Below are 27,000 nucleotides of genomic sequence, written 5' to 3'. Positions count from 1 at the left end.
TAGAGCTGTTGAGCATATTCCAGCATCTGTGTTTCTGTAAAATCTCCCATAATGTCATTTGACCTTTGTTTAATTGCTTTCCATGCTCTTCTAGGATGCTTGATAAAATCAATTGCATCAGTCCATTCCTTGTTCACAATATGTGCACGTCTTTTTTTACGTGTAAGTGCATGGAGCTGTTTCTCAGCTGCTCTTTTCTCATCCCCCATTGGGATCCCCTTTAGTGCATTCCTAGCTGCCTTGCACTAAAGGGGATCCCAATGGGGGGGCATGGGGTTAAAAGTATTGTTGTGAGTGACTTGAATCCTTGAATATAATACCATATGATACACTGAAATTTTTGGTAGGGGAGAGATTATGTGAAAGGATGAATCTCTTCATATTGCATCGGTTGACATTGCAAGATTTTCTATCTTTCAAATGCCTTTGTTTTGGGAGTTGGTTTTGTTCCTAATTTGTAACATTTGCTTTTCTCATAATCTACGGCAAGGCTGTTGAAGAATATCTGGTGAAGGTGGTCAACAATTGGAGTGCTGAGGCATTTACAGAGCTGTCTGGAGAGCCTCAGAAGCTTGACTCTATCCAACAAAGTAGTTCTCTTGACCTATCATGTTGGTGCTTCATGATGTTTGAGTGTGTTAGATGCAAGTTTGGTTCTTTGTCCATATTTATAGGCAAAGTTTCATAAGGATTCTACATTGTTTGTATGGGGAGGAATGCACATTTTCTCATTTTTTACCATGCATTGTGCACAAGTGTTAATAAATTGTGCATTTGGCGGTTATATACCATAGGGGTATATGTTTGATGATCACAAAATTTTGTGGAAACCATTTTTTGAGTAAGTTTCATATACTTGCAAAGTTTCGTAAGGACCTTACATCATTTATATTGTGGGGCATGCACATTTTCTCATGTGCGGCTATATATGGTGCATAGGTGTCAAGAAATTGTGCATGGACGTGGTTATAGCATATGTATATGTGTCCAATGGTAATGAAACTTAAGTGGTTTTCATTTTTTGGAGAGTTTTAATTTGCTAGCCATTTGTTGAGGTCCAATTTGTGTTGTTTGCCCCCCACTATGTTGAGGTCCAATTTGCAGCTTTGAAAAGGCAAGATTGGACTTATTCTAGTCTTACAAAGGTATATAAGATTTGAATCCTACCCTATAAGCACCAAGTCACATTGTCCATACAATCATAAGATCTAGGCCTTCTCTTCTATGCTTCAAGACTAAGGATATTCCGGCGCAAAAAGCATGCTAGCATAAATTGGCTTCTAAACAGTGATAGAGATGTTCTTTAAAGATGTATGTGATGTTGAACTCTCTTGAGCGTCTTGTTTCCACAATAAATGGTACCCATGAACATCAATAGGAAAGTCAGGATTGAAACTATAATAATAGTGTCAAGGATGCAGCGTACAATACACTCCATGCAAAAGAAATAAGCTGATCATATTGGAATATCTGTGAAAATGTTTCCAAAGATAATGTGCCACAGGTTGAATGGTGAGCAGTGAGATCACATTACCATAGGAATTTGTTTTCCATAATAGGTGGTTTACCTGCTTTCATGTTCAAAATTTAGCTTATTAATAGTGGCAATTAATTTTGCAAAGGATAAACAGGAAATATTTGGTGGAATACTGGCTATGGGTACACCTGTAAGAGGCATTGGTCTTCCGAAGACTCTAATAAAATTTCTTTCTTTCTTTCTTTCTCTCTCTATATATATGTGTGTGTGTGTGTCCATCCTTGTGGCATATATTCAATTTTACTTGCCATTGATCATGTTCACTAAGGCAGATCTTACATCTTTCATGTCTGTCTTTATGGAAATCTTTTGGCGATCCAAACATGGCAGAAAAAGTCTCAAGTTGCTTTCGATGCGTCACATTTGGTCTCCCAAGATGCATGGTGGATTGAACATCACGGATATTCATGTGCATATTCTTGCCCACAGGGGAAAAATATTGCTTCAATTTCTGCAAGGTGATCAGCCTTGGGCTCTTATGATTAGGACTTTGGTCACTCATATCAGTATTTTTGCGTTTGGTCATTGGCAACTCAATCACTGGGATTTCTTTTTTGGCTGCACCAATGGCACTTTGCCTGGCTGCCCTTTTGTCTCCTGCTTGCTTCTTGACTAAAAGCATGTTCTTTCTCATCTGGAATGGAATGGACAACAATCTTTGCTTGGGAATTCTTTGAGAGCTGAAAGCATTCACTGGTCCAAAGTCTTTCATCCTCCCTTGGCTTTAATGGAACCTTGACGTTTCTACTTTGTCTCGTTTAAAGGCATCACCTCGGTTGCTGATGTTATAGATGATGCTGGTACTGTGCTTCCCTTTTCTCTAGTAGCCACTACATATGGATTGGGCTCTCATTATCGTCCTTTGTGGCGACAATTACTTCTATGCTTTCGCCTTTTGTTCCGATTCCTCCTTTGGAACTCTAGGACCAGCTGGAAGATTGGACTTTGACTTTTCCAGGGTCCTCTTCTCGTCCTTTGAGGCTATCTCAGATTACTGTACTTGCATTGTAGAAAATCCTTTTGCCTCAACCTTGGGTTTCAAAGAGAGGTGATTCTGTTTGGCGAATGCATCGCCCAGCCAAGTGGTGGAGGAAAAGATTACAGCAACTTTGGGCCTATAAAGTACCGCTTCGGCAACAGGTTTTCTTTTGGCGAGTTTTTTGGGAGTGTTTCCATCTGGACAGCTATTAGCTCATCGACACATTGCTCCTGCACTTTGTCACAGATGTTTTGCTTCTTTGGAGACTGTGCCTCACTTGTTTTGGCATTGTCCGTGCTCTCGTGAGTTTTTTGATCTGCTTCGACAGCGCCTGCGAGCGAGATTCCCATCTGTTCTGTTTGGGAAGTTCTTTTGGCTATTTGGGTTTCATCCGTCCAGACCGGAGTTTCATCTTTTCTTCGTTTGGGTTCGCTACTGGGCACTATGGACTTTATGGACATATAGGAATTGTAAAGTCTTTGGTGATCCTACTTTCTCTTTGTTTGGCTTTTTTAGGCGTTCTCTACAGCAATCTTTGTTTGATTGCTTGCAGAGCCGCTGCATAGATCATGAGGTATTTTTGACATATAATGAAATTTTCAGTTGATGTAATTGTAGCACCTTATTTTGAGGTTGCTACTCATATAATATAATGAATCAAAGATTTCACAAAAAAAAAAAGTGTGTTAGGTCTAGAGAAATCCGCCCTGGGAACAAGTAGTGATTCTGGACCTGGTAGTTGCAGTTTCTGATATTAAACTAGGGTAAAACATGAGAAATACAATAAGATAAAAACCCTTTTAGCATTACAATCCCAAATTTGGGATTATGACAAGTAAGGAGAGAATGGAAGACAATGATCCCATTTGTGGCTACATGGAGGCATATTCCAAGAGAAGGTGATGTAAGAATAAATCCCACTTTTAGCTTGGGACTGCAGGTGTCATAGACCCCGACTTCTTGTTATCACAATCAAGAATACATACGTGCAATTAAACAAGAGATCTAGCAATACTTGTAAACATAAAAAGAAAATTCAAAGAAACTTTTTGGCTAAACACCGAGAGGAGGAAGAGTCTTTCATAAGGAGTTGACCATATTTTGGCATCACATCCTTTGAGATTTTAATAAGAGTGTAAGAAACAGCCAACTAGAGATAACACCTTAGGAAAGATTGGTGCATATGTTTTAAAGATTTTTGGCAAAAGACTCACACCCACTAATAAGTCTAGAGGTCATTATTTAGTTTACTGCCCCAATGGAGTGAATACAATAGACATCGATCTTCATCGTGGGGAGTTTACTGCCACACTAAATCTCAGGCTGGGGCTCAGTCAGGGTGTCTCATAATGCGCATTCAACAATGATCCTACGATTTAGCATAGCAAACTGGACATAATATGGACCCAATGCAAACATTAATAGAGAAATCCTGTAGAATGAAATCATGTTAAGGAAGTATGATAAAATAGCAACGTAAATAAATGCGAAGGAGGGTGAAGGGTCCCAGGTTTCCGAAGAGAGCTCAGAGAGCTCCATCTTCCTTGTGAGTCCGGGTTGCATAAGCCACATTATTCTATTCGAGGCACACCTTAGGAAACTCACTTTCTCGCAAGCGAGCCAGTCCATCAGGAGAAAGGGATGTAAATTGTGAGAGAACACCAGAACTAATGCAGAACACAATTTGAAATAAAAGAGGTTACAGGCATAGTGCTTGCTTGTAGAACGCTCAGTTATCTCACCTAGACTTCCCAAAGACTTTCCAAAACATCTCAATGGTACACACTATTCAGAGAAGGTCTCAGAACGGTTTTCAAAGCCCGTAGACATAACATGACGCATAGACATCCTGACAGCAATCGCTTAGAGAATAATGACAAAATATAGCCGTCAAAGGAATGACAAGCTTAGACTGCTTTGATTAGGATTTCAGACAGTAGACAAGAGTCCATGTTGGCAGGAAAAACCCAGATTTGAGACGAGTGTTAACAATAACACTGGTTATTAAAACACATCCGTGAGCCCATGCGGAGCAGAGACAAGATCTTTCCTATGATGCCCAAGCCAATATGCAGCATCAATCGTGGGATGACTTCAGCTGTGTTGGCAACAGACGGGTTAATAGTGAGTGTAGATAATGAGAAGAAGAGGTTTTGGTAGGTTGAAGAGAGGAACCAAAATTCCCAGGAGCCCTTAATCAGGTCGACACTTATAGAGTTGCAAACATGAGATCATTGGAGAGAAAAAATGATGAGATTACACCTTAAATTCTTGACAACGTACGAAGGGGGGATCACTAAGCTTGCGTTGGGAAAGAAGGGTCTAAGATGATGCTGGGGTGGCAACTGATGAGGCCACATCTGCTTGAGCAGTCTGCAAAGCGGGAGGGACAAAAGCCGCTTCTCAAAGCTTGTCTTCGTAAGGTGTTGTGTACTTGTCTTCGTAAGGGTGGGATAAGAAGGAAGGGAGCTCAAAAAGGGGAGCAGAGAGTGGAGCATAAGGCAGCTGCGGCCAGGATTGTGAGTGGAGCGTGGGGCTACGAGAGAAAGAAATCGGCAGTAGCTTGAATGTTATGACCTTCCATTAAAGGACAATGGAGCAAGGTCCTTACCACCATTAGAGTACGCAGGGGTATCCAAGGGAGGAGAGCAAACTCATGTACCCTTGGCCCTTAATGGTAATTTGGCACTATTTGTTGGCTTATCATGCCACATGTAATAATTGGGGGAGGACAAGCCTGGCTTGGAGGTGATGCCTGGAATCAAGACGTAGGAAAGCGTGTTAACTATAGATATTGGATGCGATCAATAGCAGGATAGGGAATTTACCATCGTAAAATAGTGAAAACTCATAAGGAAATAAGGCATTAAACACCTACTCCCATAGCCGAATGTGTGTGCTAATCACGCTAGGAAAATGTGTGTGTATGTGTGTGTGTGTGTGTGGTCAGAATATGCTGCAGAAATGATGCGAAGTGAGAGAGGAGAAATGCGCAGGAGAATGCAGCTGAAATGTGTGCTAGAACTCTGCTTTATTACTGGAAGAAATTTGATACAACCGTGGAAAAAATGTGAGAAGATGGTGAGTGAGAGAGAGCAAGAGAGAGTGAGAGCTGGAAGCTTGGAAGCTGAAAGCTTAGTTGCAATAGAAGAGTGTGAGAGTACAACACAATGAGAGAAAGATAAGGTTTTGTCCTAGTGACAAAACCTTAGTAGTCACTAACCATAGTTAGTGAACTAACTGCGGTTAGGGGAAAAAACCTCTTAAAGAGGGAAAAGTGCCCCTAACTAGCTTATTATATTACATTGGTCACTGCTGAATTATATCTATAATTCTAACACCCCCCTGCAGTGCCAATGTCATGTACAAGGCTGATCAATCACCAAACGGATATAAGTTTAGGGCACTGCGAAATGCCTCAAACTTTTCACATGGTAGTGCTTTGGTGAAAATATCTGCAACGTTGTCGTGTGTGGACACAAAGATCATACTGATCTCTCCTGCATGCAACTTCTCTCTGACGTAGTGATAGTGAACCTCAATGTGCTTCGTGCGAGCACGAAACACTGGATTCTTTGCCACTGCAATGGCACTCTGACTATCAGTGAGAATTGGAGAAGGACCCTCCAAAGATAGATGAAGATCAGCAAATAGACGTGGCAGCCAGACACATTCAACTGCTGCTGTGAAAGCTGCCTTGTACTCAGCTTCACATGATGAGGTAGCCACTGTAGATTGTTTCTTGCTCAGCCAGGAAATGCAAGATTTACCCAAAAAGAAACAATTGCCACTAGTGGACTGCCTAGTGTCATAATCACCAGCCCAATCTGAATCACTGTAGGCATGCATCTGCAAGTCACCCCCCCCTGGGAAATAGTAAGCCAAAAGACTTTGTGCCCTGCAAATAACGGAAGATGCGCTTAACTGCTTGCCAATGCATAGTTTTTGGGCTGTGCATGTACCTGCTCACCTGAGATACTGCAAACTGAATATCAGGTCTAGTGTTGTAGAGATATATGAGGCATCCAACAGCGTGACTGTAAAGTGTGGCATCAACTGATTCTCCTGCATCATGCATTGTGAGTTTCAGCCCCGGCTCCATAGGAGTGGCTATGGGCTTACACTCATGCATGTTAAATCTGTCCAAGAGTTTCTGAACATACTTGGACTGAGACATAACAGTGCCACGTCTCTCATGAGAGAACTGGATGCCCAAATAAAGTGAAGCAGCCCCGGGCTTACACTCATGCATGTTAAATCTGTCCAAGAGTTTCTGAACATACTTGGACTGAGACATAACAGTGCCACATCTCTCATGAGAGAACTGGATGCCCAAATAAAAGTGAAGCAGCCCCAAATCTGACATGTCAAAGTTGGTCTGCAAATCAGCTTTGAAATCTACAATTTTTTCTTCATTGGACCCTGTGAGCAGTAAGTCATCGACATAAAGAAGGATGACTAATATTTCCCCCCCATCCATCTTGATGTAGAGGGTGCTCTCAGTAGGACTATTGTGCAGCTCCTTGCTGGTCAAAAAGGCATGTATCTTGGCATACCATGCACGAGGGGCCTGTTTCAGCCCATATAAAGCTTTGTTGAGCCTGCATACTTGAAGTGCATTTGCTGTAATTTCAAAGCCCGGAGGTTGTTTGACATACACCTCTTCTAGCAAGTCCCCATTTAAGAAGGCTGATTTTATGTCCAACTGATGAACATTCCACTCAAAATGTGCAGCCATTGTAATAACTGATCGGATGGTGATGTAGGAGCGAATGTCTCCTCATAATCTATGCCCTTTTTTTGAGCATAGCCTTTAGCAACCAGCCTTGCCTTATACCTGTCAATGGAGCCCTCTGGCTTCCGTTTGACCTTGAAAACCCATCGTGTGCCAATGGCATGTTTACCCTGTGGCAAGTCCACAACATCCCAAGTCTGATTTTTTGCAATGGACTGCAACTCATCGTGCATGGCATTCATCCAATGCACATTATCCTTTGCCTCTTCGAATGTGGCAGGCTCCTCCTCATCAAGGAGAGTACCTGCATATGTTGATTCCACTGAATTAGCACCTTCCATGTGCCTTGCTGCACTGCGAGTCCTGCCAGATAACGGAGCATCAAGTTTACTCTCCCTGAGAGTCTGTAACAGCCAGTTTGGGACTGTTTTTGTTGCATGTATGTCTGCAATTTCTTGCTGCACCACCTGTTCCACTGCCTGTGGAGGGGGTAAGACCTCATGTGGCAGGGACTGAAGCATCTGGAGGTTGCTGTAAATTCTGATTTGCATCAGAAAAATCAGCAGGGGAACCCAAGGCAATGGGTAGCAACCCCTCAAAGACATCCTCTGAAGACGAAGACATTTGAAATTCAGCCTGAGTGTGAGCTGAATTTTCAGAAAATATCACATCTCTACTTACTATGATCTTGTGTGTAGCAGGATTGTAGAGACGGTACCCCTTGCTTTCTGCACTGTATCCGACAAATATGCATTTGATGGCTTTACCTGACAATTTGTGCCTAAATTCAACTGGCACATGTGCATAAGCAAGGCATCCAAAGACTCGGAAGTGATCCAGTGAAGGCTTCCTGTCATTCGAGACCTCATAAGGAGTTTTTGTTTTTAAAGCCTTAGTGGGAGCCCGATTCAAAATGTAGTTGGCACACATCAAACCCTCTAGCCAGAATTTATGAGGCATGTGTTTGCTTTTCAGCATACATCTGTCCATCTCCATGAGGGTTCTATTTTTCCTCTCAGCTTTGCCATTTTGCTGAGGGGTCAGCCTGACTGTGAGCTGATGCACAATACCCTTGCCTTTGAGAAAAGCATCAAATTCTGCAGATAGGTATTCCCCACCTCTATCCGTGCGCAATGTCTGTATCTTGAGTCCGGTTTCATTTTCAACCATGGCTGAAAAGTGTTTAAACACCGTGAACACTTTAGATTTCTTTTTCAGCCTAAAATTGGAGTAGTCATCAATAAATGTAACGAAGTAGAGATGACCCCCCAACGATGGAGTCCTCATGGGACCACAGACATCACTGTGTATAAGCTGTAATTTGCGGACAGCTTTAACTGAACCATCCTTCTTGAAGGGGAATCTACCCTTCACAGGCATGTGGAGGAGGTATCTCAAGAGGTGGCAATGCATCAACCATTGAAAACTTCTGAAGTGTCATCAAGCTGCTGTAATGCATGTGGCCATATCTGGCATGCCATAATTCTGCATTTTGCATGGCAGCTGTAGGGGTAGAAACTGCAAGAGCATGGGCTGCTCTTTTCTCAAAAATATCAAGCTGAAAAAGCCCACGCAGCAGAGTACCAGATAACCTTAAGGCATAGTCAGCTTCCTTGTCTTGGACAGCACATTTGTCATCCTCAAAGATGACCTGAAATCCCCCTCTGTTAAGAGTGGACACTGAAAGGAGATTTTTGGTTAATTGGATAAAGAATTTCCCACGAATTCCCCTGAAAAGTGCTCTGATACCAATGGAAGAGGACTACTCCTAACTAACAGTAAACACCACCAAATTTGGTAGAATATGCAGGAAGGTTAGAATAGAGTAGTACCTTATGTTTTAGGAAAAAGGTAGGGGTAGAAGGTCATGGGCTGGACCTGCAATAGAGACTTGTGAGGGGCTGCACAAGGACAGGAGGTATTAATCCTTTTTAGAATTCAGCTGAGTGTTGGAACTCTTGCTGTGTGTTCTATTTCAGTAATGAAGTACAAGTCATGAATGATTGCCAAGTACAACTAGAGCCCTTATATAGGTATGGCCCAGGTGAGTACAAAGCAGTATTGCTTATGGGATTACCTCCTAGGATGCCACGTGGCAACTTATGGTATCCCCTAAAGAAAAGAAAAAAAACACTTACGAGCCAATAAAGTCCTTTCCACTAACTTTAGCCTAAGTAAAAAGTAACCCTCTGTTATAGATTGGTACAAAAGCTACGACCAAGGCAATGTTCAAGTATTTTCTAGTAAATTACAGCAAACATGGTGGCTATCTTGGTCTGGCTTAACTGATGAAATACTGAAAAAAAGTTCCTCGGTTTGGCGAGTGCATTTATAGTGAAAGACAAGGTCTATTGATGAGCAAAGATTAGATATTCTTGTTGGACTGTGTAAATTTGTTGACTGCATTAATAGTGAAAGATGAAACATATATTGATGATTAAGCATTAGATGTTCTTGTTGGACTGTGAATTAGCAGTGGTACAGTCAGAATCAATGTCATTTTGGTTCCAGAGGTACAGCAAAGCATTTATAGAGTCTCTAGCCTTCTCTGAACATGAAGCTATTGACCATCCTGTAGCTTGTAAGTATATCAAATTTTGCTTTTTTCTGTTCTGCTGTGGATGGTGTATCTTGGTTGTTGAAGTATTCTGTGCCACTTACATTTTATTGGTATGGTTGAATCAGGTCTACGAGCAGTGTCATCAAGAGATGAGAACCCTATAAACAAGCTCGTGGATTTATATAATACTGACCAAATGCCATCACTCTTGAATGATGGAGCGATGGATCCAAAATTATTAAAATTCTATGTGCTTGTTCATGATAATCAAGATGGTCCTGCAGATCGGTATTTTACTGCTTGCTTCTTTCAGCAGCATACTATTGTATTCAGTAAGTGTAGAATAGGTATTCAGTAAGTGTAGAATAGAAATACACACGATTGCACAGAGGGCGATTTGGGCCTTTTCTGATCAGTATAGATGCCTGAAGATATATGCATCTAGCAGCATTCAGCGATAAATGGTATAGGAACTTGGATATGGTTGCTACAGATGTTTTTAATGTATTCGAAAAATGTTGAAACTCACAGTATACAATGTGTGGACAGGGCAAATGAAATCTTATCTGAGATGAGAGGAACTTTTGGATTCAACGAGTGCTGGTTGTTGTGCATCAACTCCGGAAAACTAGAGGACAATAATGTCAATGAAGAAGTTTGGAGGTCTCATATGCTTCCAAGCATAATCCATCGCCCAACAAAAGATGTGAGGGTGTTTTTCCCAAAGTATTAGGATAGTCAAGCTAATACTTTTTAAAACCTGTATGTACGTATTTTACTGAGTCGATGTGCATAATTGCAGGTCGACAGGTCCCTGCCACAGTCAAAGCTCGGCTGTTTTTTGAATGACAATGATCTTAGTGAGGTAATTTGGAGTCTTGGGTATTGAAATTTTGAACATGATGATGTTTTTTTGTAAGCAAAGGAGGTTGATAGTGTGGATTCACACATCTTTTCTGTCTAATGAGATTTCCATCTGCTAAAAAAAGCTTGAAACAAAGCTTATGGAGCAACAAAAGGTCATCATTGAATTAGGCCATGCTTTAGTTTGAACAAAGAAGCAACACATCTGGAATTCTAGATGACGCTTTAAGGGCTAATGAACTCCATACATAGATCTTATGGGACCTTTGTCTCTGAATGGGACCTTGCCATTTGACATCTGAAAACATCTAGTGTGCTAAGTGTGCCAACAAGTGGTAAGATCTCTGGCTGAAGTAAGAGGAAATATGGAACAAGTGGTTGCCATTGCTTAAATTTGCCTATATGACAGAAAACATTTGTCCATCGGGATGAGTTCTTTTGAGTTAAATTATAGCAAGGGAGAAACTGCCTTGGGATGGGCAGGGAGAGAACCTTTCTCTATATATGTATCTTCTAACGTTTTAGCTTTGATTTACCGAGCTAGACCCAACTGAATCACCTACCAAAGAGACAAGACCATCACTAGCATTTCCAATGTTGTTCGGTGAGGTCCGGTGATCCAACATTGGGGAACTTGCTTGCATAACTTTTTAGCTAGGTCAAACATGAATAGTCTTCACGATTTTGGGGAAGGTAACATTAATTGGTCTAACTTTAAGGCTCTATTAGTTAACACTTATTATGCAAATAATAACATTATAATTCATAATAAACTAAGACATCTTAGAAACAAGCATCTTAAGACATCTGTTCCTATTAGTCCTATTCATGCCTCACAAGTAATTTATGTTGTCTATAACATAGTAATATGCTTTATGTAGGACAAACCTATCGAACGGCTTTTATTCGTTTTCAAGAACATGTTAGGAAAGCTAGAAAAGTTTATAGAAATAATTCCTTGATGGAGAATTCAAAATCCTTATATGCGGCAATGGCAAAGTCTGGTTTCGAATATTTTTGTTGCTTTCCTATTGAGCATATAGAGGGCTAGTTTAATAATTTCAAGGATTTTTACAAGGGTGCTCGACCTCGTGAATTGTTTTGGATGAGAACTTTACACTCTTTCTTCCCCCCAAGAGGTTTTAACTTGGAAGGAAAATCAACTCATCGTAAGAATAAAAGAACCTCTAAAAAGAATCCTATGATGTGGAGAACTCATATCAAGCCCTTTAACATTCCTCTTTACCAACATATACCTACCCTTGTATGGAAACCTAAAGTTATGTTACGGGATTGTCCTAGCTCTCTTGCAATCTCACATGCTCATCTTGATTTTCCTCTCTCACTTTCTCTTCCTCCTCTTCCTCCTCTTTGTGTTCCTTTAACCTCCTCAGTTCCAAGAGTTTTTGCTTCTCGAGACTTTAAAAGAAGACTTCTTTATGTAGATAGGCTAATGTCTCTGGGTCTTTTTTCAATAGAAGTTTTTGAAAAATATAATGTCAAAGTTCTTTTCAAACTTCAATACACCTTGGGAAACTTCTCTTTTGAGGATTTGAATCTAAATAAGCTCCATTATATACAACATAAAACTTCGTTGGATCGTTTCTTAAAAGTAAAAGCTTTTTTTCAAAGCAAATAACTTATCTAAATAAGGAACTCTTGATTTCTATTTTTACTTCTCCTTCTCTTGACAAGGTAGGCTTGAACTCAATTTTGAAGTCTCCTGAAGTAACGGGTTCTCTCCCTCATTATGTGAAGAATTTGGAAGCATCCAGTAGTAGCTTGGAAGTATGTAAAAACTTTAGGACAAAAGGCTTTCAACTATGGAGAGATAGGTAAAAGGCTTTTAGAGCATTTAAAATCTTCTATCCTTAGAGAACCTTTTTGTTGTAAAGGTAAGAGATTCCAAAGCTTTATTGATGCTGATTTAGACCATGTGGTCACAGCTGATACTTCAATTTTTCCTTCTAGTACTTAAGAGACCTCTTCATGAAAGGCACGAAATATCGATTGTACTCTTATAAAGAGTCTTGCCTTTTAAAAGCTATTGATGAATCTTGAAGGTTGCTTTGCAAATAGAAGAAAGTTTAGGAATTCAAAATATCTTAGCAGAATGGAAAGGGAAGATTCTGAAGAAAGTTTTTTTGAAACTAGAAGAAGTCCCCTTCCATTAATTGCTCAAGCAAAGTAATCTTTCTAAAGAAGATGAAACTTTTCTTTGAAAATTTCATAGGAAATTTGTTATTTCTTATATGGACAAATGTTCCAATAACTTCGTTTTTATTTGCAAAAAGTTTTACTTAGAATATCTTTTGAGAGAAGTGAACTCGTTTGTCAAAACTTACACCCCTGCCGTAGTTTTTCAAAAGGATGTGATCTCAAAGAACTAGAGTTTTTGCAAGTCTTCTGGGTTTGTTTGCAATCCAAGTATCCCTTTTATTTATGCTGCTTGGAAGTTTCACACAACTTTAAAAAAGCCAAGATTTATTGCAACTGCTTCTGAGACTACTTTGATAGATGTCTTTGAATGGCTAAGCTACTGCTTCAAAGCCATGTTGCCTAGTGTCCATGAACTTTGGAGGGACTTATTAAAGGAGACAGATGTTCCTTACCATTCAAGCTGGATTTTAAATGACTCTGTAGGAGTGATTCCTATTGCAAAATTTTTTGATTCCTCTCCAAGCATTCAGGAAAAAGAGTTTCCTATTCTCCTTCAAACCTATGATTTTACTATGCTTTATACAAAGATTGAGCTGGAAGATCTGAAGTTTAGAATAAAAAAAGCTAATGACTCAAGTTTTTAAGTTGAGATTTGACAAAGATAGATGCAAAGTGCTAAAAGTTGAGAAAATAGCTTTATGTTTTGACTTTAAATGGCTAAATAATAAAGATTATGACATTGTTTCTAAAAAGAAAAGATACACAAAGGTAGTAAGTGTTGAAGATGTTTACTGTGATAGATTTTCTCTTAGATAATCTTTACATCACAATAGGTGATTCTTTGTTTCAACAAATTATAGGAATCCCTATGGGCACTAATTGTGCTGTCTTTTTAGCAAACTTTTATCTTTTCTCTTATGAATTTGAGTTTATGCAACGTCTTAGTTCTATCAATACCTCGCCTATCATTTTACATAATCTTAGCCAAGTTAGGCATTTTATAGATGATTTATGGGCACTAGATGTTCTCTCACTTTCAAGACTTTATGTACAAAGGCGCTTGTGCTTTTGAAGAAGGAACCTATCCTCGTGACTCTTGTGAATTGAACTGCACTTCAAAAGTGGATTCTTGTGTTTTCTTAGATCTTAGACTTTCTCAATCTACCGTAGGATTAGAGGTTGATATATGATAAATGTGAACAACCTGAATATAGTGGTTTACACATTATAAAAATGCCTCACATTGACTCAAACATTTTTGATTTGGAGTTATTTCTTCCCAATTCCATAGATTTTCCCGCCTTTGTACAACTCAGGAGTCTTTTATTACTCAATGTAGTTTTGATCACTTTCCTAATACACAAGAAGTATAATCCAAGAAAAATAATGAAAGTATGTACAATCTTAGATATGAAGTCTTTTATCTATGGTGAATCGGCCTTAAGCGTGTTTAGAATGATTGAACATAAGCTGAAAACAAAAAGCGGGGAGCTCAATAGCCCGTTTTTCTTTTAGATTCAAAAGAGAGTTTGATTCAGTATGCATGTGGTTTCCAAGTTAGGAATGTAATTTTGTATCTTTGTAGGAAGCAGGAACATGAGTGTAAGGGGTTCATTTAGTTTTTTCATTTTAAATAATTAATTCCTTTTATAAATTCTTTCTTTCATTCCTACATGAGAGAGAGGAAAAGAAAGAAAGAAATATTAATGTCCATAGAAGGCCTCGCAGGCCTAGGGATAAAGTGTAAAAGACACCAAATCATACAAGCCACAAAGGGCTGAAGCAAAGGGCGTGCTAAGGTCCTTGTTGAGTACTATGCTGAAATAAAGAGCTAAATAGTTCAAGCAAAATCAAGTATAAAACATGTCATATCATATCATATCATATCATATCGTATCATGTACTATTTGAAGTAGGATGAGAGCTGGAATTGGAGCTGGAACTCTCGTCTATGAGCGGTGAAAATGTATCCCGTCTGGCTATCTCATGCTATGGTGGCGGAGAGGGATGTGGTCTCCTTGATCTCTAAACCCGTTGAGCTATGTATTGGTCGTGGTAGAATTGGGTCTTGGTGGGGAGCTCCTGATCTCCCTCCCAAGTCCGAGCTGTGTGGAGCTGGAGGAGGTCTAACCATATGATACGATTAATCTCATCTCGTGGGATCGACTCAGGGGTTGCATTCATGCTGTACTGAAAGGGAGGGAGTGTGCCCATCTAAATCTTGTGTTTGGCAAACCATGTGGATATGCGGGCATACCATGTGTCTGCCCCACTCTCAGCTAGTCGCCTAGATGACTCTAGAGCCAGCCAGCCGTGGTAGTCTCCACTGGGGTAAGTCCTAGACTCTATGAATGAATGTCACTGTCTGGAAGATGGCATCAATCTGTAGTGGTGTCATGGCGAACACTGCTTGGACTATCTCATGTGGGACCGAGGGCTTGCTCTGAATCATCCTAGATCCCATAGTCACCTGTAGCCGCTCAAATCTCGGCCACTCTGCTATCGGTAGGTCACATCTTTAGAAGGGTGCTGCGTACATGGCAGTCAGTCGCACTAGCGTATCGAAGAGCGAGCACTTCGTTGGTGGAATCTGAAAGTATGCCTGGAAGCACTGTCTCTCCAATCGGGCTAGAGCACCCCGCCCCCGTGTGAGTCGTGCATGGGCTGCATGTCGACCGAGCACTGCATGTGAGGTGTTAAAGACCATAACCTTGGTCTTGTTTCCAAGGTTGACTACCAGGTCTCTCTCTCCCTACAAAACACCTCTAGGGCCTCCAAATGTTTCTACAATCCCTCTGCTGAGGATGAGACAAGGACTTATCAGCGCATAGCAATATCTGTATCATGAGATCGGCCAGTGGTGATCCTTTGCCTCCTAGGCGGTCTATGAAGGAAGTGATCTCATCAATGTAAAGCCCGAAGAGGGTCGGTGAGAGGGAGCAGACATGCTTCACTCCGATCGTATCGCAATCCAATCCGATAGACCACTTGGGGCGCGAACTATGCCTCTGACTGACTCATACAGGCTCATTATTCCCCATATCAGTGTCTTTGGAATATGTAGCTCCTGTAGTCCCTTGATCATGCGGGACCGTGGGACAGTGTCAAAAGCCTTCCTAAAGTCTACAAATCATGTGTAGACCTTCTGGTATTTGGACCTGGCCTCCTCAATGATAGCCCTTAGAGTGAAAATGTGATCGAGGGTAGAATGCTGTCTTCGGAATCTTGCTTATCCTAGTGTCCACTGCCCTTGAGCCTCTGTATGACTACTGAGCTCCCTCTGTAAAACTAATCCATAAATCTTGGCCAGAGTGTGGCCAATCATGAGGGTACAGTTGTTTCCAGTCTCCATAGGGTCTTCAGCTTTGTGTATCGTACAATAGTGGTAGTACTCAAAGCTGGTGGGAAGGCATGGCATACAGCCCGGTTGAACATTTGTGCTAGGACCGGGGCTAGGACCTCATGTCCATGTGCAAAGTGCTTAGTCTGTAGTTCCTCATGGTCCTGCGCTCTCTGATTGTGTAATCGTCGAAGTGCAGCTCGTACATTTTGTGTGGTGAACAAGTGGCAAGTGGTGGGCATGGGCATAGAGGACATATCCGGTGGTGTCTCCATTTGGGCATCATAGAGGGAACATGCATATGTGTGCTAGACATTTGGGTCGGTGATGGGAACAGGTTTCTTCCCCTTGGATAGAAACCCCCATCTAGTGGTCGGGTCTCCTCCTCGAAAAGATCTGACAATCTTGTCCATCCTATGTGTGAGGAAGGCTTGCCTCTTACGACGTTTCAACCGTTGAAAGATCCTCTGTGCCTCAGGTGGTGTTAGATGACCCAAAACCCGCTCCTGTGCCAGATGGGCTCTCGCCTCTCTGCACTCATCGTCGAACCAAGGGTTTTGGGTCATCTTCCCATCTCGGATCCGCATGGGTCGGGTCATGGTGAAGGTTCTGATAGTAGCGTCCTGTACTACAGAGACCAGGGTGTCGGAGGCGTTGGCAAGGTCTATATCATGTCCAAGTAGAGCTGGGAGCTCCGAGGCTAAGTGACTCACGTACACTGGGTAAAGGGCACGGTCAAAGTGGATCTGGATGCATGCAAGCGTGGAGGGGGCTCTCCCTGTGGCTAGCATGGTGGCAAAGATATGGAAGGCCAAGTATGAGTGGTCAACTCCGAGTGGGGGAGGGGGTATGGCAAAGTTATGTATTCGTGAGACAAAGTCTAGTGGGCCTAGTAGATAGTCCATTGTATTAGATCCACCGCCATGTGGGAAGAAGGTGAGTCTTCCAGAAGATGGCCATCTATGGAGACCATTATAGATGATCAGGTCATGGATTGCCCCCAGCTCAAGCAGATGTTGTCCATACCCTGTTACCTGTGGGGCATCAGGAGAGTGCCTCAATATCCCGAGCTCAGCTCCATCAAGCTTCGGGACGAAGTGTGGATCTTTGTCATCTGTGAAGTCAAGCAGGACCACCTATCTATTTCCTGGCCGTGCATTGAAATCCCCCAGTAGGAGTGTCTCCTTGTCTGGAGAACTCTGTGATGCCATCATGGATCGTCTCATATGGACTGTGCCCATTTGTACTGACCTCTCGTACATAGGATGATGTGTCTAGAGGGAAGCAGCACACTGCAATGAAGATAGGTCTGGAAGTTCAATTGGTATCCACATGTGTCGTGCATGCTTCTCTCTCCCGACCACAGATATGAGTGGTCTCAGGTGTGATTTGAAAAGAACAGCCACTCCCCTTGAGCCTCGTACTCCACTCTCTTCTCAACTCCCTCCTATGAGCTGACTCCCATATGTATCCTGCTACTGTGGGCAGCCCTCTCTCGGGGCTCTCGTGCGTCCCGGTGTAGAAGATTACATCTCTATCATTATATGTCTCCAAGAAACCTCCTGGGTCGGACCATAGTGTGCCATTACAATTCCATACTGCTATTTTCAGTCCGGTGTGTGTACACATCCCATGGGCTCGACACCGTCAAACTTCTCCCTCTTTCTTCTCTTCCTTATCCTCCTCTCCTCTTTCTCAGATGATCACCCTACCATCCCTATATGCTGCCCATTTCCGTGCTTCCGTCACTGCCATTACTTGTACCATATCTTCCCTTAGATGCTTCTATTGTAGGAGTGTGAGGTCGTCATCTAGGTAGATCTTGGTTCCCTTCAAATTCGTTCTCGTGCTCATGAGGGTTTTTCTGTCCATGGCTGTCCAGAACTTTAACACTAGTGGTTTTGTGATTGCCTCAGGTTTACCCACTCTCCAAGCTGTCTCGCATGTGAGATTGACCCCCATTTTGGTGAACAGTATGTTGGCATCTGCCATTGGTGTGTCTCCCATTGGTATTCCCCTCACCAAGACATTTAGCGCTTTGCTGGTCCTTCTCTTTTCCTCCTCAAGTGCTTCGGATATTCTCTCTTTTTTAGGGGCAAGTTTGCCTTTCTTGACCACATCCTTCCATTCCAAAATCTTTCCCGCTTGCTGATTTGCTGTTTTAGCTCGGCGTGTTTCCCTCGCCTTGTGGCCTGCATAGCTGCAATGTCTTTTTTGAGGCTGGCATTCTCTGCTTTGAGCTCTTCCATTGCCTTGCATGTCTCTACCGGGGCCCCATTCATTTCTTCTATTTCCTGTATTTCAATTTCCAATGCATGTACTTTACCTTGGAGGCTCAGCTACCCATTCCAGCTTGTCTTTTTCCCATTCCTCTCTTTTGGATTTCTCTTTCTTCCAGGCTTCTCACATCTTCCCACACTGTTTCTTCATTTCACTGAGTACCTTATCCATTAGTGTTTTCTCAGCCAATAAGGCTACATTTGTAGCTTCCAGATTATCTATCTTCTCAATGAGGGCTGTGCATACCTTATGGACGCTGGTAAGGACACTTTCCGTGACCTTGTTTGGTGTCCTTGATGAGTATGCTGCCATGGCAACGTCTAGGGCGTGTTTTGCCCATTTATCTTCAACACAACCACGTGTAGGCGTATTGCAAGCTCACTGTCTGACCCTGTTTGTTTGCAGAAGTGTGATAGTGCATGAAAGAAGATATTTCTTACATCCTTTGCTGTCCTGAGTGACCTTCATGCATTTGGTATGCCCCCTTTGCTTTCCCCTGTCTATTGTCTTGTATTTCAGTGCCGCATTGCATTTCTTGATTCAATCTCTGAGTTTTCTTGATCTTCTTGACTTCTTGCAACTCTTGAAGTAGTAGGAGTTTGTTTCTTGCGGGAACTAGGCCTCACTGGGGGCAGAGAGGTCTTTGTGAGGCTTGAGGGTAGACAGGGAGGTGGCATAGGATCCGAGCCTGTTGGAGCGGGGGCAGTAGGTGTGGGAGCAGCAGCAGCACCAAATGGCAGCCAGAGGGGGGGTGTCGCGGGAGCCTCAATGTAGACCGGGCAGGGGATGAGAGGTGTTGCGGGAGCCCTAAGCAGATGGGCAGGTATTGAGAGGCCCTGAGTAGGCTGGTGGGGGTAGAGGGGTGGTGTAGGAGTAACGCAAGCACCCCCGAGCAGGTTGGCGTAGGGTAGAGGGGTGGCGAGGAAGGGGTGAGGGTGGCGAGGGGGGTAGAGGGGTGTCCTGTACTAAGTGCTTTTCCATCTTTGTAGACAGCCCATTTTCCTTATTTGCGAGCATCCTTTACTTTGTTCAATTCTGTGGACTTCATCTTGAGCTGAATTGGGGTGAGCTCCTTTGATATCCATACCTTGGTACCTCTCAGCTTTTGTTTGCATAAGAATCTTGGTTCTTGCCTTCCTGTCATTGAGCACCACTTTTGCTTGTATTTCAATAGGATCTACAATGGTTATATCCTTTAAATTCCACTCAATCTAAGGGGTTGCTGTTATGATACTATCAATTTTTTCTGCTAGGCTCCCTTCATGCCAATCTTTAGGTAGTCCTCCAATGCGTAGACATCGAGCATTTGCCGCCCTTTTTTCCTGCTCTTGTACCTTTCCATATACTTCACTTTTATTTTATTTTATTGTCCATTGTTGCTGAGATTTCCTCTTTGATCGACTTGACTTGATTGGTAACCATATCTTGAACTTTGGTTACCAATTGTGGTGCGGGTGCTGCTTCCCTGTGTATCTGTAGTACTTCCTGTATGATTTCTTGCTTGTCATTGTTCTCCATCTCCTTTACTTTCTTCCCGAGAGCTGCAACCAGAAGTCTGAGCTCCTTTACTTCCTGCTTAGAAAGTATATCTGCTGCTGTGGGTCTGAGCTAATCCTTCGCTTGTAATGCAATTCATGTGGGCTGGGTGTTGCTACGACGTGGGAGTAGGAAGGTTTATTGATAGGGGTTGTGGCAAAAGTCTTCACCTTTGGAAACTCCATGGCAGTCTATGAATAACGTGGGTGCCCTTTTGCTGTATCTAACACCCCAAGCTGAGCCAGGGGCTCAGACAGCTCCATTTGGGGTTAGGATTTGCTGCTGTTGCGACACCCCCCGGGCCTGATCTGTGTAGACTAAGGCTGGCGGCGCCCCTTCTCTTGCAACCTAGGAGACCTGCTGCTGGTGCTGGTCACTTGAACTGCTGGCAGCTGGTGATTGACGAGCTGGCGGCGCTCTGTTGACCCCCCCTTTTGTTGGTGGTGCTCCTCGCTACCCTTTTCTGGTGCAGGAGATACGAGGGACGAAAGGGACGGAGAGGGAGGGACGAGGCTGATAGGAGTTGACGGGAGCTAACGGGCCGAATGACGAGAGGGCTACGGGACCTGACGGGCTGGAGCTACGGGATCTGACGAACTGAACGCCGATGAGAGGGCTACGGGAGTTGACCCTCTACCACAGAGAGAGAGAGAGAGAGAGAGAGAGAGAGAGAGAGAGAGAGAGAGATTTTATTTCTTGTTTTTTGGAAGATTTTGTTTTCTTTCTCTTTTGTTTATTTGACATATTTTAGTAAGCATTGGGTTTGCCCAAGAGACTCCGCGGGTCTCTAGAAACATAGTATAGTTGCTTATGCTTGGGTACTTTTCAAAAAAATTTGTCACCCCTTTTTTCTTCTCTTTCGTTTTTTCTTTTATTTTCTGTGTAGATTTTTGGACTTTAGAACAACCAAAAATCTAAATTTGTACGATTGGACATATTCTAGTCTTACAAAGGTATATAAAAAATTATGGCTAATCCAACTACGGTTGGAATTCCATCAAAAATGCCTAGTGGTGCGGATGACATAATACAGATGCTGGAATGGTATGTCATGACAAGAGAAATGATTATTTAGTTAATTGATAGTCATTAGAACTTTATTATTGTTAGGCGCCAATTTGATGGTGCGGTTATATGTTTGTATTTATGATCGATCAAGCGGTGTAAATAGTACCGCCAAAACTATGTAACATTGGCCAATGATTAGTAATAAAGATGTGCACACACGTGTCTAGGTCCTAGGGGCAATAGGAAAGGGAAAGGGTGCATTAGAGTGCATTGAATGGTAGGTGCATGGGTCATAGGCTAAGGGTAGGTGTAAATGGGAAGATGGAACTTGAGTGATCTCAAGGGACATTAATGAAAGGGTATCACCCTTTCATTGTGAATCTCACGTAGCATTCTTTCTACCACATTGCATTCATCTGTCATCTCTCTCCCACCTTGCATGTCGGTCGAAAAAGAAACAAGTACTCTCACGAGGGCGCTCTTCCCCATTGGAGGGCCAATTGGCATTCAAATTCTGCATGCATTGCACACATTTGCATTTTTGAAAAGTGTGGATCTTCACATTTGGTATCAGAGCGGCGACGATCCACGAGCGGGACGAGAAGAGGGCGACAGTTGTGAACGACGGAAGTCGCAAGAGAGGTTGGCGGAAAAGGATCACGATCGACCGATCTCGAGGTTCTGAGACAAGGGATTTTTCCTGAAAAATTTTTGGGCTTCAACGGCGAACGGCGAACGAGGTGTTCTCTTTTGTCCCCCCCCCCCCCCATGTGAATGTACCCTTAAACCGTGAGAAAAAGGGATTCCCGTTCTACCCAACTGGAAGTCGGATCGGAATAAGATTTTAAGGGAGTGATCCACCCATCAAGTAACCCCTATAACGGTATCTAGAGCTCCAATCCGCTCAAAACAAGTAGCCCAAACGGAGCGTACCAGTTTACAGCAGAAATACAAGAAGAAAAGCTTCAAAGAGAAGGGAAAGGAGGTCATTTTAAGTGTCTTCTCAACACAAACGAAGCGGGAGTCGGATAAGTACCACCACCTCTACAACACTTGAAGTTTGCTGTAAAATAAACCTTCTTTTTTGAAATTACAGCAAGACATTTTCTCTCTTGTATTAATAAAAGGAAAGAATGGAAGGGGAAGGGACATATAACAATGAACTTATTCCTTTTCCTCCATTACCCCAAGGAGAGAGAGAAAGAACACCTTCACCCCCTCTTGAAGAGGATGGATTAGGTGAGAGTTATACACATCTTGAGTATGATAACCCACAAATAGATTTACAGCAGTCTCTCCTTCAAGAACCTACTGATAGGGAGTTCTCCTTTCGTAATGAAAGAAGAAATGAGACCAGCCAAGAACAAGGTGATGAGTTCACGCCTTTAACTCAAAACCAATACACATGGATTCTAATCCAAGTGCAAGAGGAAGAGAGGAGACTCCTGTTGATAAGCTGGTTTTCCAGCTTAGCAATATGATTGAGCAGTCCATTATGACAAGATTAGGGACTAAGAGGACTTTAAACTTCGGGGATGAAGAGTTGAGTAACCCTTCTAAGAGGTCCAAATTCCAACCGCGAGGAGAGAATTGAGTTCCCTAAATATGATGGGGCAAGGGAGGCTGACAAAATCCTCAATTGGATTCGTCATTTTGAGCTATACTTTGCCCATCAAGACAAGACCGAGCAAGAGAAGCTTGCTCTTGCCACATTGCATCTGCAGAAGGATGCTCTAATGTGGTGGTCCTTGTCACAAACAGGAAAAGAGCCTATTCATGAATGGGCTAAATTTGTGGAGCAACTAAAAACTACTTTCATGCCACCGAGGCATGAAGAGAACCTAACCTTTCGTTGGGAGAGGTTTAGGCAGTTCGATAATGAGAGTAATGCAGATTTTACAGCCAGATTTTGGAAACTCTCTCTAGAGTTACCCGAAAAGAGTGAGGAAGATAGGAGAAAGAAGTATTTAGCAGCTTTAAGCCCAAAAGTAAGGTACGAGGTTGAAATGTTTAACCCGACCACGCTTAAGGACCTCACTAAGCTGGCTGAAATAGCCGAGAGAAAATTGAATCCTCGTAAACCCTTCAATAAGGAGTATGGGTCATCATCTAAGACCAATAATATACCCACTTTTAGGAAACCAAACCGGTTTAAGAATAATAAAGGGAAGGGTAAAGCTCTTGTAAGGAATGTGAACAGCCAATCACGTCCTGGATGGGTGCCATTTCCTTCTACGACTGACGAAGAGAAGAGGAAGTTGATTAAGGAAGGAAAATGTTTCGGTTGTAAGAAACATAAGCCAGGGCACGTATGGCATAAGTGTCCCGTTCTCTTGGCTAAGATTGCCAAGACGAATTCAATAAAAGGGAAAGCCAAGGCATCCAAGCAGGAGGGTGAGGCTTCTACCTTGTCACCCTCGAAATCTACTGTGACTATTGAGCCAATAGTGAATGCTGTCCATTCAGCCAATACCTTTGGGCCTCATGATCTTTTTAAGGTGTATGGATTCGTGAATGGACAGAGAATAGTGGTTCTCCTAGATGATGGATGTAATTATGACTTAGTAAGTGATAGATTGGCAAAATTACTCCATCTTAAACCAGAACCTATAAAAAACATGTCGCTTTCAGGAGCTTTTAGGGGACACAATGAAGAAGACACATCCATAGTACGAAATATTCCTTTTCGTATACAAAAATATAGAGATCGAAGGGATTTTCTAGTAGCCCCTTTACAAGACGTTGACATGATACTAGGTAAACCATGGCGGTATGATTTTAACCCTGCTATTCATCCTCATACTCATCATTGTTGCTTTGTACATAAGGATGAAAACATAAGGATCGTAGGGGATCGGGACGTGTATACAATTCCATTGATTACTCCTACCCAAGCCAAAAGATTGGTAAAAAGAGGGGTAGATTGTAATCTTGTGTATATACGGGATTCACGAGATCTTCATATCTCAAAAGAAGATCGGAAGAGAAATGAGTTCCTTAGAGCTTATGAGGATCGATTTTCAAGAGATGACTCATTCGAATTGCCCATGGAGAGAGAAGATGATCATGCCATAGACTTAGAGCCAGGAGCTTCCCCTCCATGTAGAGCCCCATATAGGATGAACAGGATAGAAATGGAGGAGGTAGAAAAACAAATTGAAGATCTGTTGCAAAAAGGCCTGATTCGACCAAGCAGTTCTCCATTTGGAGCACCTGTATTATTGGTTAAGAAGAAGGATGAATCATATCGTATGTGTATAGATTACCGTGCTTTGAATAAACTTACGATTAAGAACCGGTATCCGATTCCAAGAGTGGATGATTTATTGGATATGCTTAAAGGTGCTAAAGTTTTTAGCAAATTGGATTTGAAATCTGGTTATCATCAACTTCGTATGAAAGCTGGGCATGAACATAAGACAGCTTTTCGCACTCTCACTGGACATTATGAGTTTTTGGTCATGCCTTTTGGCCTAACTAATGCTCCAGCCACTTTTAGTAGGCTGATGAGAAGGGTTTTGCGACCCTACTTGGGAAAATTTGTCATAGTCTTTTTTGATGACATTTTAGTGTTCAGCCAGAATGAGGAAGAGCATAAGGATCACCTTGCTAAGGTGATGGAGCTCCTAAGGAAGGATCGATTGTTCCTAAATATCAAGAAGAGTGAGTTCTTCAAGACAGAAATAGAGTATTTGGGACACATTGTGTCTGCCGAGGGAATTCGGGTTGACCCTAAAAAGGTCAAGGCCATAATTGAATGGCCAATACCCAAAAACTTACATGAGCTGAGATCCTTCCTAGGGATGTGTAGTTATTATCGCAGATTCATTAAGAATTTTGCACGTCTTGCTTCCCCACTAACAGATTTATTGAAGAAGCATTCCTTGTATGAGTGGAGAGAGGTTCACCAAGTAGCTTTTGAGGAGCTTAAGAGAACATTAGTGACTGCACCAGTGTTAACACTTCCGGACATGGACAAAGAGTTCTTTGTTGTATGTACGGATGCTAGTGGTACCTCGATTGGGGCAGTGTTGATGCAAGGAGGGCATCCCATTGCTTATGAGAGTAGAAAACTTCAAGGGGCTGAATTGAAATATATCACGTATGAGAAGGAGTTATTGGCAGTCATTCATGCTCTAAAGTTATGGAAGCATTATTTATATGGTTCTGCTTTCAAGATCAAGACTGACCATCAAAGTATCAAGCACTTGTTCTCTCAACCCATTGTCTCTTCAAGACAAATCAAATGGGCTGAATATATTCAATCCTTTGGGCAACCAAATATCGAATATCAGCCGGGAAAGGAGAATTTAGTAGCTGATGCTTTGAGTAGACGGCCCCAAGTTAATCACGTTTCTGTGATTAAGGAGAAATCATTAGGAGCAATGGTTGAAGCTTATCCTTTAGATGAGGACTTCGCTGACATTTATGGGAAGATTCAACGTAATGAGGTTGGGGATTTAGAGGCTTATTCCATTGTGGATGGATACTTATTTTTGGGACGTGCCATATGTGTACCCAAAACATTTCGGTATCTAGTCATGAGTGAGTTACATGCGAGTCCATATTCTGGACATAGAGGTATTAGAGGAACCATTGACAATATTGAGAGATACTTCCATTGGCCTAAACTTCGCAAAGAAGTTTCGACCTTTGTTCAACAATGTGACGTATGTCAGCGCATTAAATCTGACACAAGTAAGACTGCTGGTCTTTTGCAGCCTTTGCCTATTCCTTCGGAAAGGTGGGAACACATTACAATGGATTTTGTGTCTGGTTTCCCCAAGGTTGGTCAGTTTGAGCAGATTTTCACTGTTATAGATAGGCTGAGTAAACAAGCTCATTTTATTCCCTGTAAAAAAGAGTTGTCTGCTCCTGAAACAGCAAGGTTATTCATTAGGGAAATCTTCAGGTTACATGGGTTACCAAAATCCATTGTATCCGATAATGATGGCCGTTTCATTAGCAACTTTTGGACAGCTCTATTAGAGAATCTCGGAACCAAACTGAAATTCACTACAGCCTTCCATCCTCAAGGAGATGGACAAAGTGAGAATGCCAATCAAACCATAATTACTTTACTTCGAGCTTATGTCCATGACCAACCTAGAAGGTGGCCAGAGTTCTTACCCATGTTAGAGTTTGCTTATAATAACACTGTACATACTTCCACCAAGAAAGCCCCATTTGAAATCATCTATGGGCAATGTTTACCCACTCCAATAACACACTTGGGGGAGCGAATTTTTGCTGCTGAACAGTTTGCTGAGGATATGTCACAGGTTATTGAGCAGGTAAAAGAACATATTAAGAAGGCCCAGGTTCAACAATCCAAGGCAGCCAATAAAAAAAGAAAAGAAGTTTATTACAAGGAGGATGATTGGGTTTTATTGAAGATTGATAAAAGAAGAATCAAGTCAGTGAGAGGAAGTACCAAACATGTCAAGCTAGCACCGAAGTTTTATGGTCCATTTCAGATTTCAGCAGCTTTATATCCAGAAGAAGGATCCAGAGCGTATGAGCTGAAGTTACCAGCCCACTGGCGTATGAAGAACATCTTTCATGTGAGCAATTTGAAGAGATACCATGGCGATACTTCTGCGTTTTTGGATACTCAGCAGCAAGAAGAACCTGAACTTGAAGATGGGACTGAAGTTCTTACTCCGGAACAGATCGTGTACCATAAAGAGAAGAGTACTCGTGGAAAGAAGAGATATATGTATTTACTGAAGTTTAAAAACCAGCCAGCTAGTGATGCACAATGGATGGAAGAAGAGTTCTTTACAGATTTTCCACAGATACTCGCAGATTACAAAGAGGCGATGCAATGGCAGAAGTAACAAGAGAAAGTACACATAAGAGGAAGAGACAAGCAATAATCTAGAAGAGGACTTCTGCTCATTCAAGCAGGAGGGAGTGTCATGACAAGAGAAATGATTATTTAGTTAATTGATAGTCATTAGAACTTTATTATTGTTAGGCGCCAATTTGACGGTGCGGT

General features: G+C 42.1%; 1 protein-coding gene across 2 annotated transcripts in view; it reads left to right on the top strand.

Moving 5' to 3' along the window:
• LOC147893584 (Tetratricopeptide repeat (TPR)-like superfamily protein) overlaps nucleotides 1-27,000 on the top strand; it is a 140,856-nt gene that overhangs the window by 19,784 nt on the left and 94,072 nt on the right. For both annotated transcript variants that reach the window (XM_087385700.1, XM_087385699.1), the window contains exons 3-7: nucleotides 491-590; nucleotides 9,728-9,832; nucleotides 9,937-10,099; nucleotides 10,361-10,517; nucleotides 10,614-10,676. In XM_087385700.1, coding sequence (XP_087241826.1) covers nucleotides 491-590; nucleotides 9,728-9,832; nucleotides 9,937-10,099; nucleotides 10,361-10,517; nucleotides 10,614-10,676 — 588 coding nt within the window. The remainder of the gene's footprint in view (nucleotides 1-490; nucleotides 591-9,727; nucleotides 9,833-9,936; nucleotides 10,100-10,360; nucleotides 10,518-10,613; nucleotides 10,677-27,000) is intronic.

This window comes from Dipteris shenzhenensis, chromosome 15, assembly GCF_047967505.1.
Source record: "Dipteris shenzhenensis isolate YYH24624 ecotype China chromosome 15, Dip_SZ_1.0, whole genome shotgun sequence".
NCBI classification, from domain to species: Eukaryota; Viridiplantae; Streptophyta; class Polypodiopsida; order Gleicheniales; family Dipteridaceae; genus Dipteris; species Dipteris shenzhenensis.
Note: the sequence above shows the minus strand (reverse complement) of the source record. Positions and strands in the feature narration are given on the sequence as shown.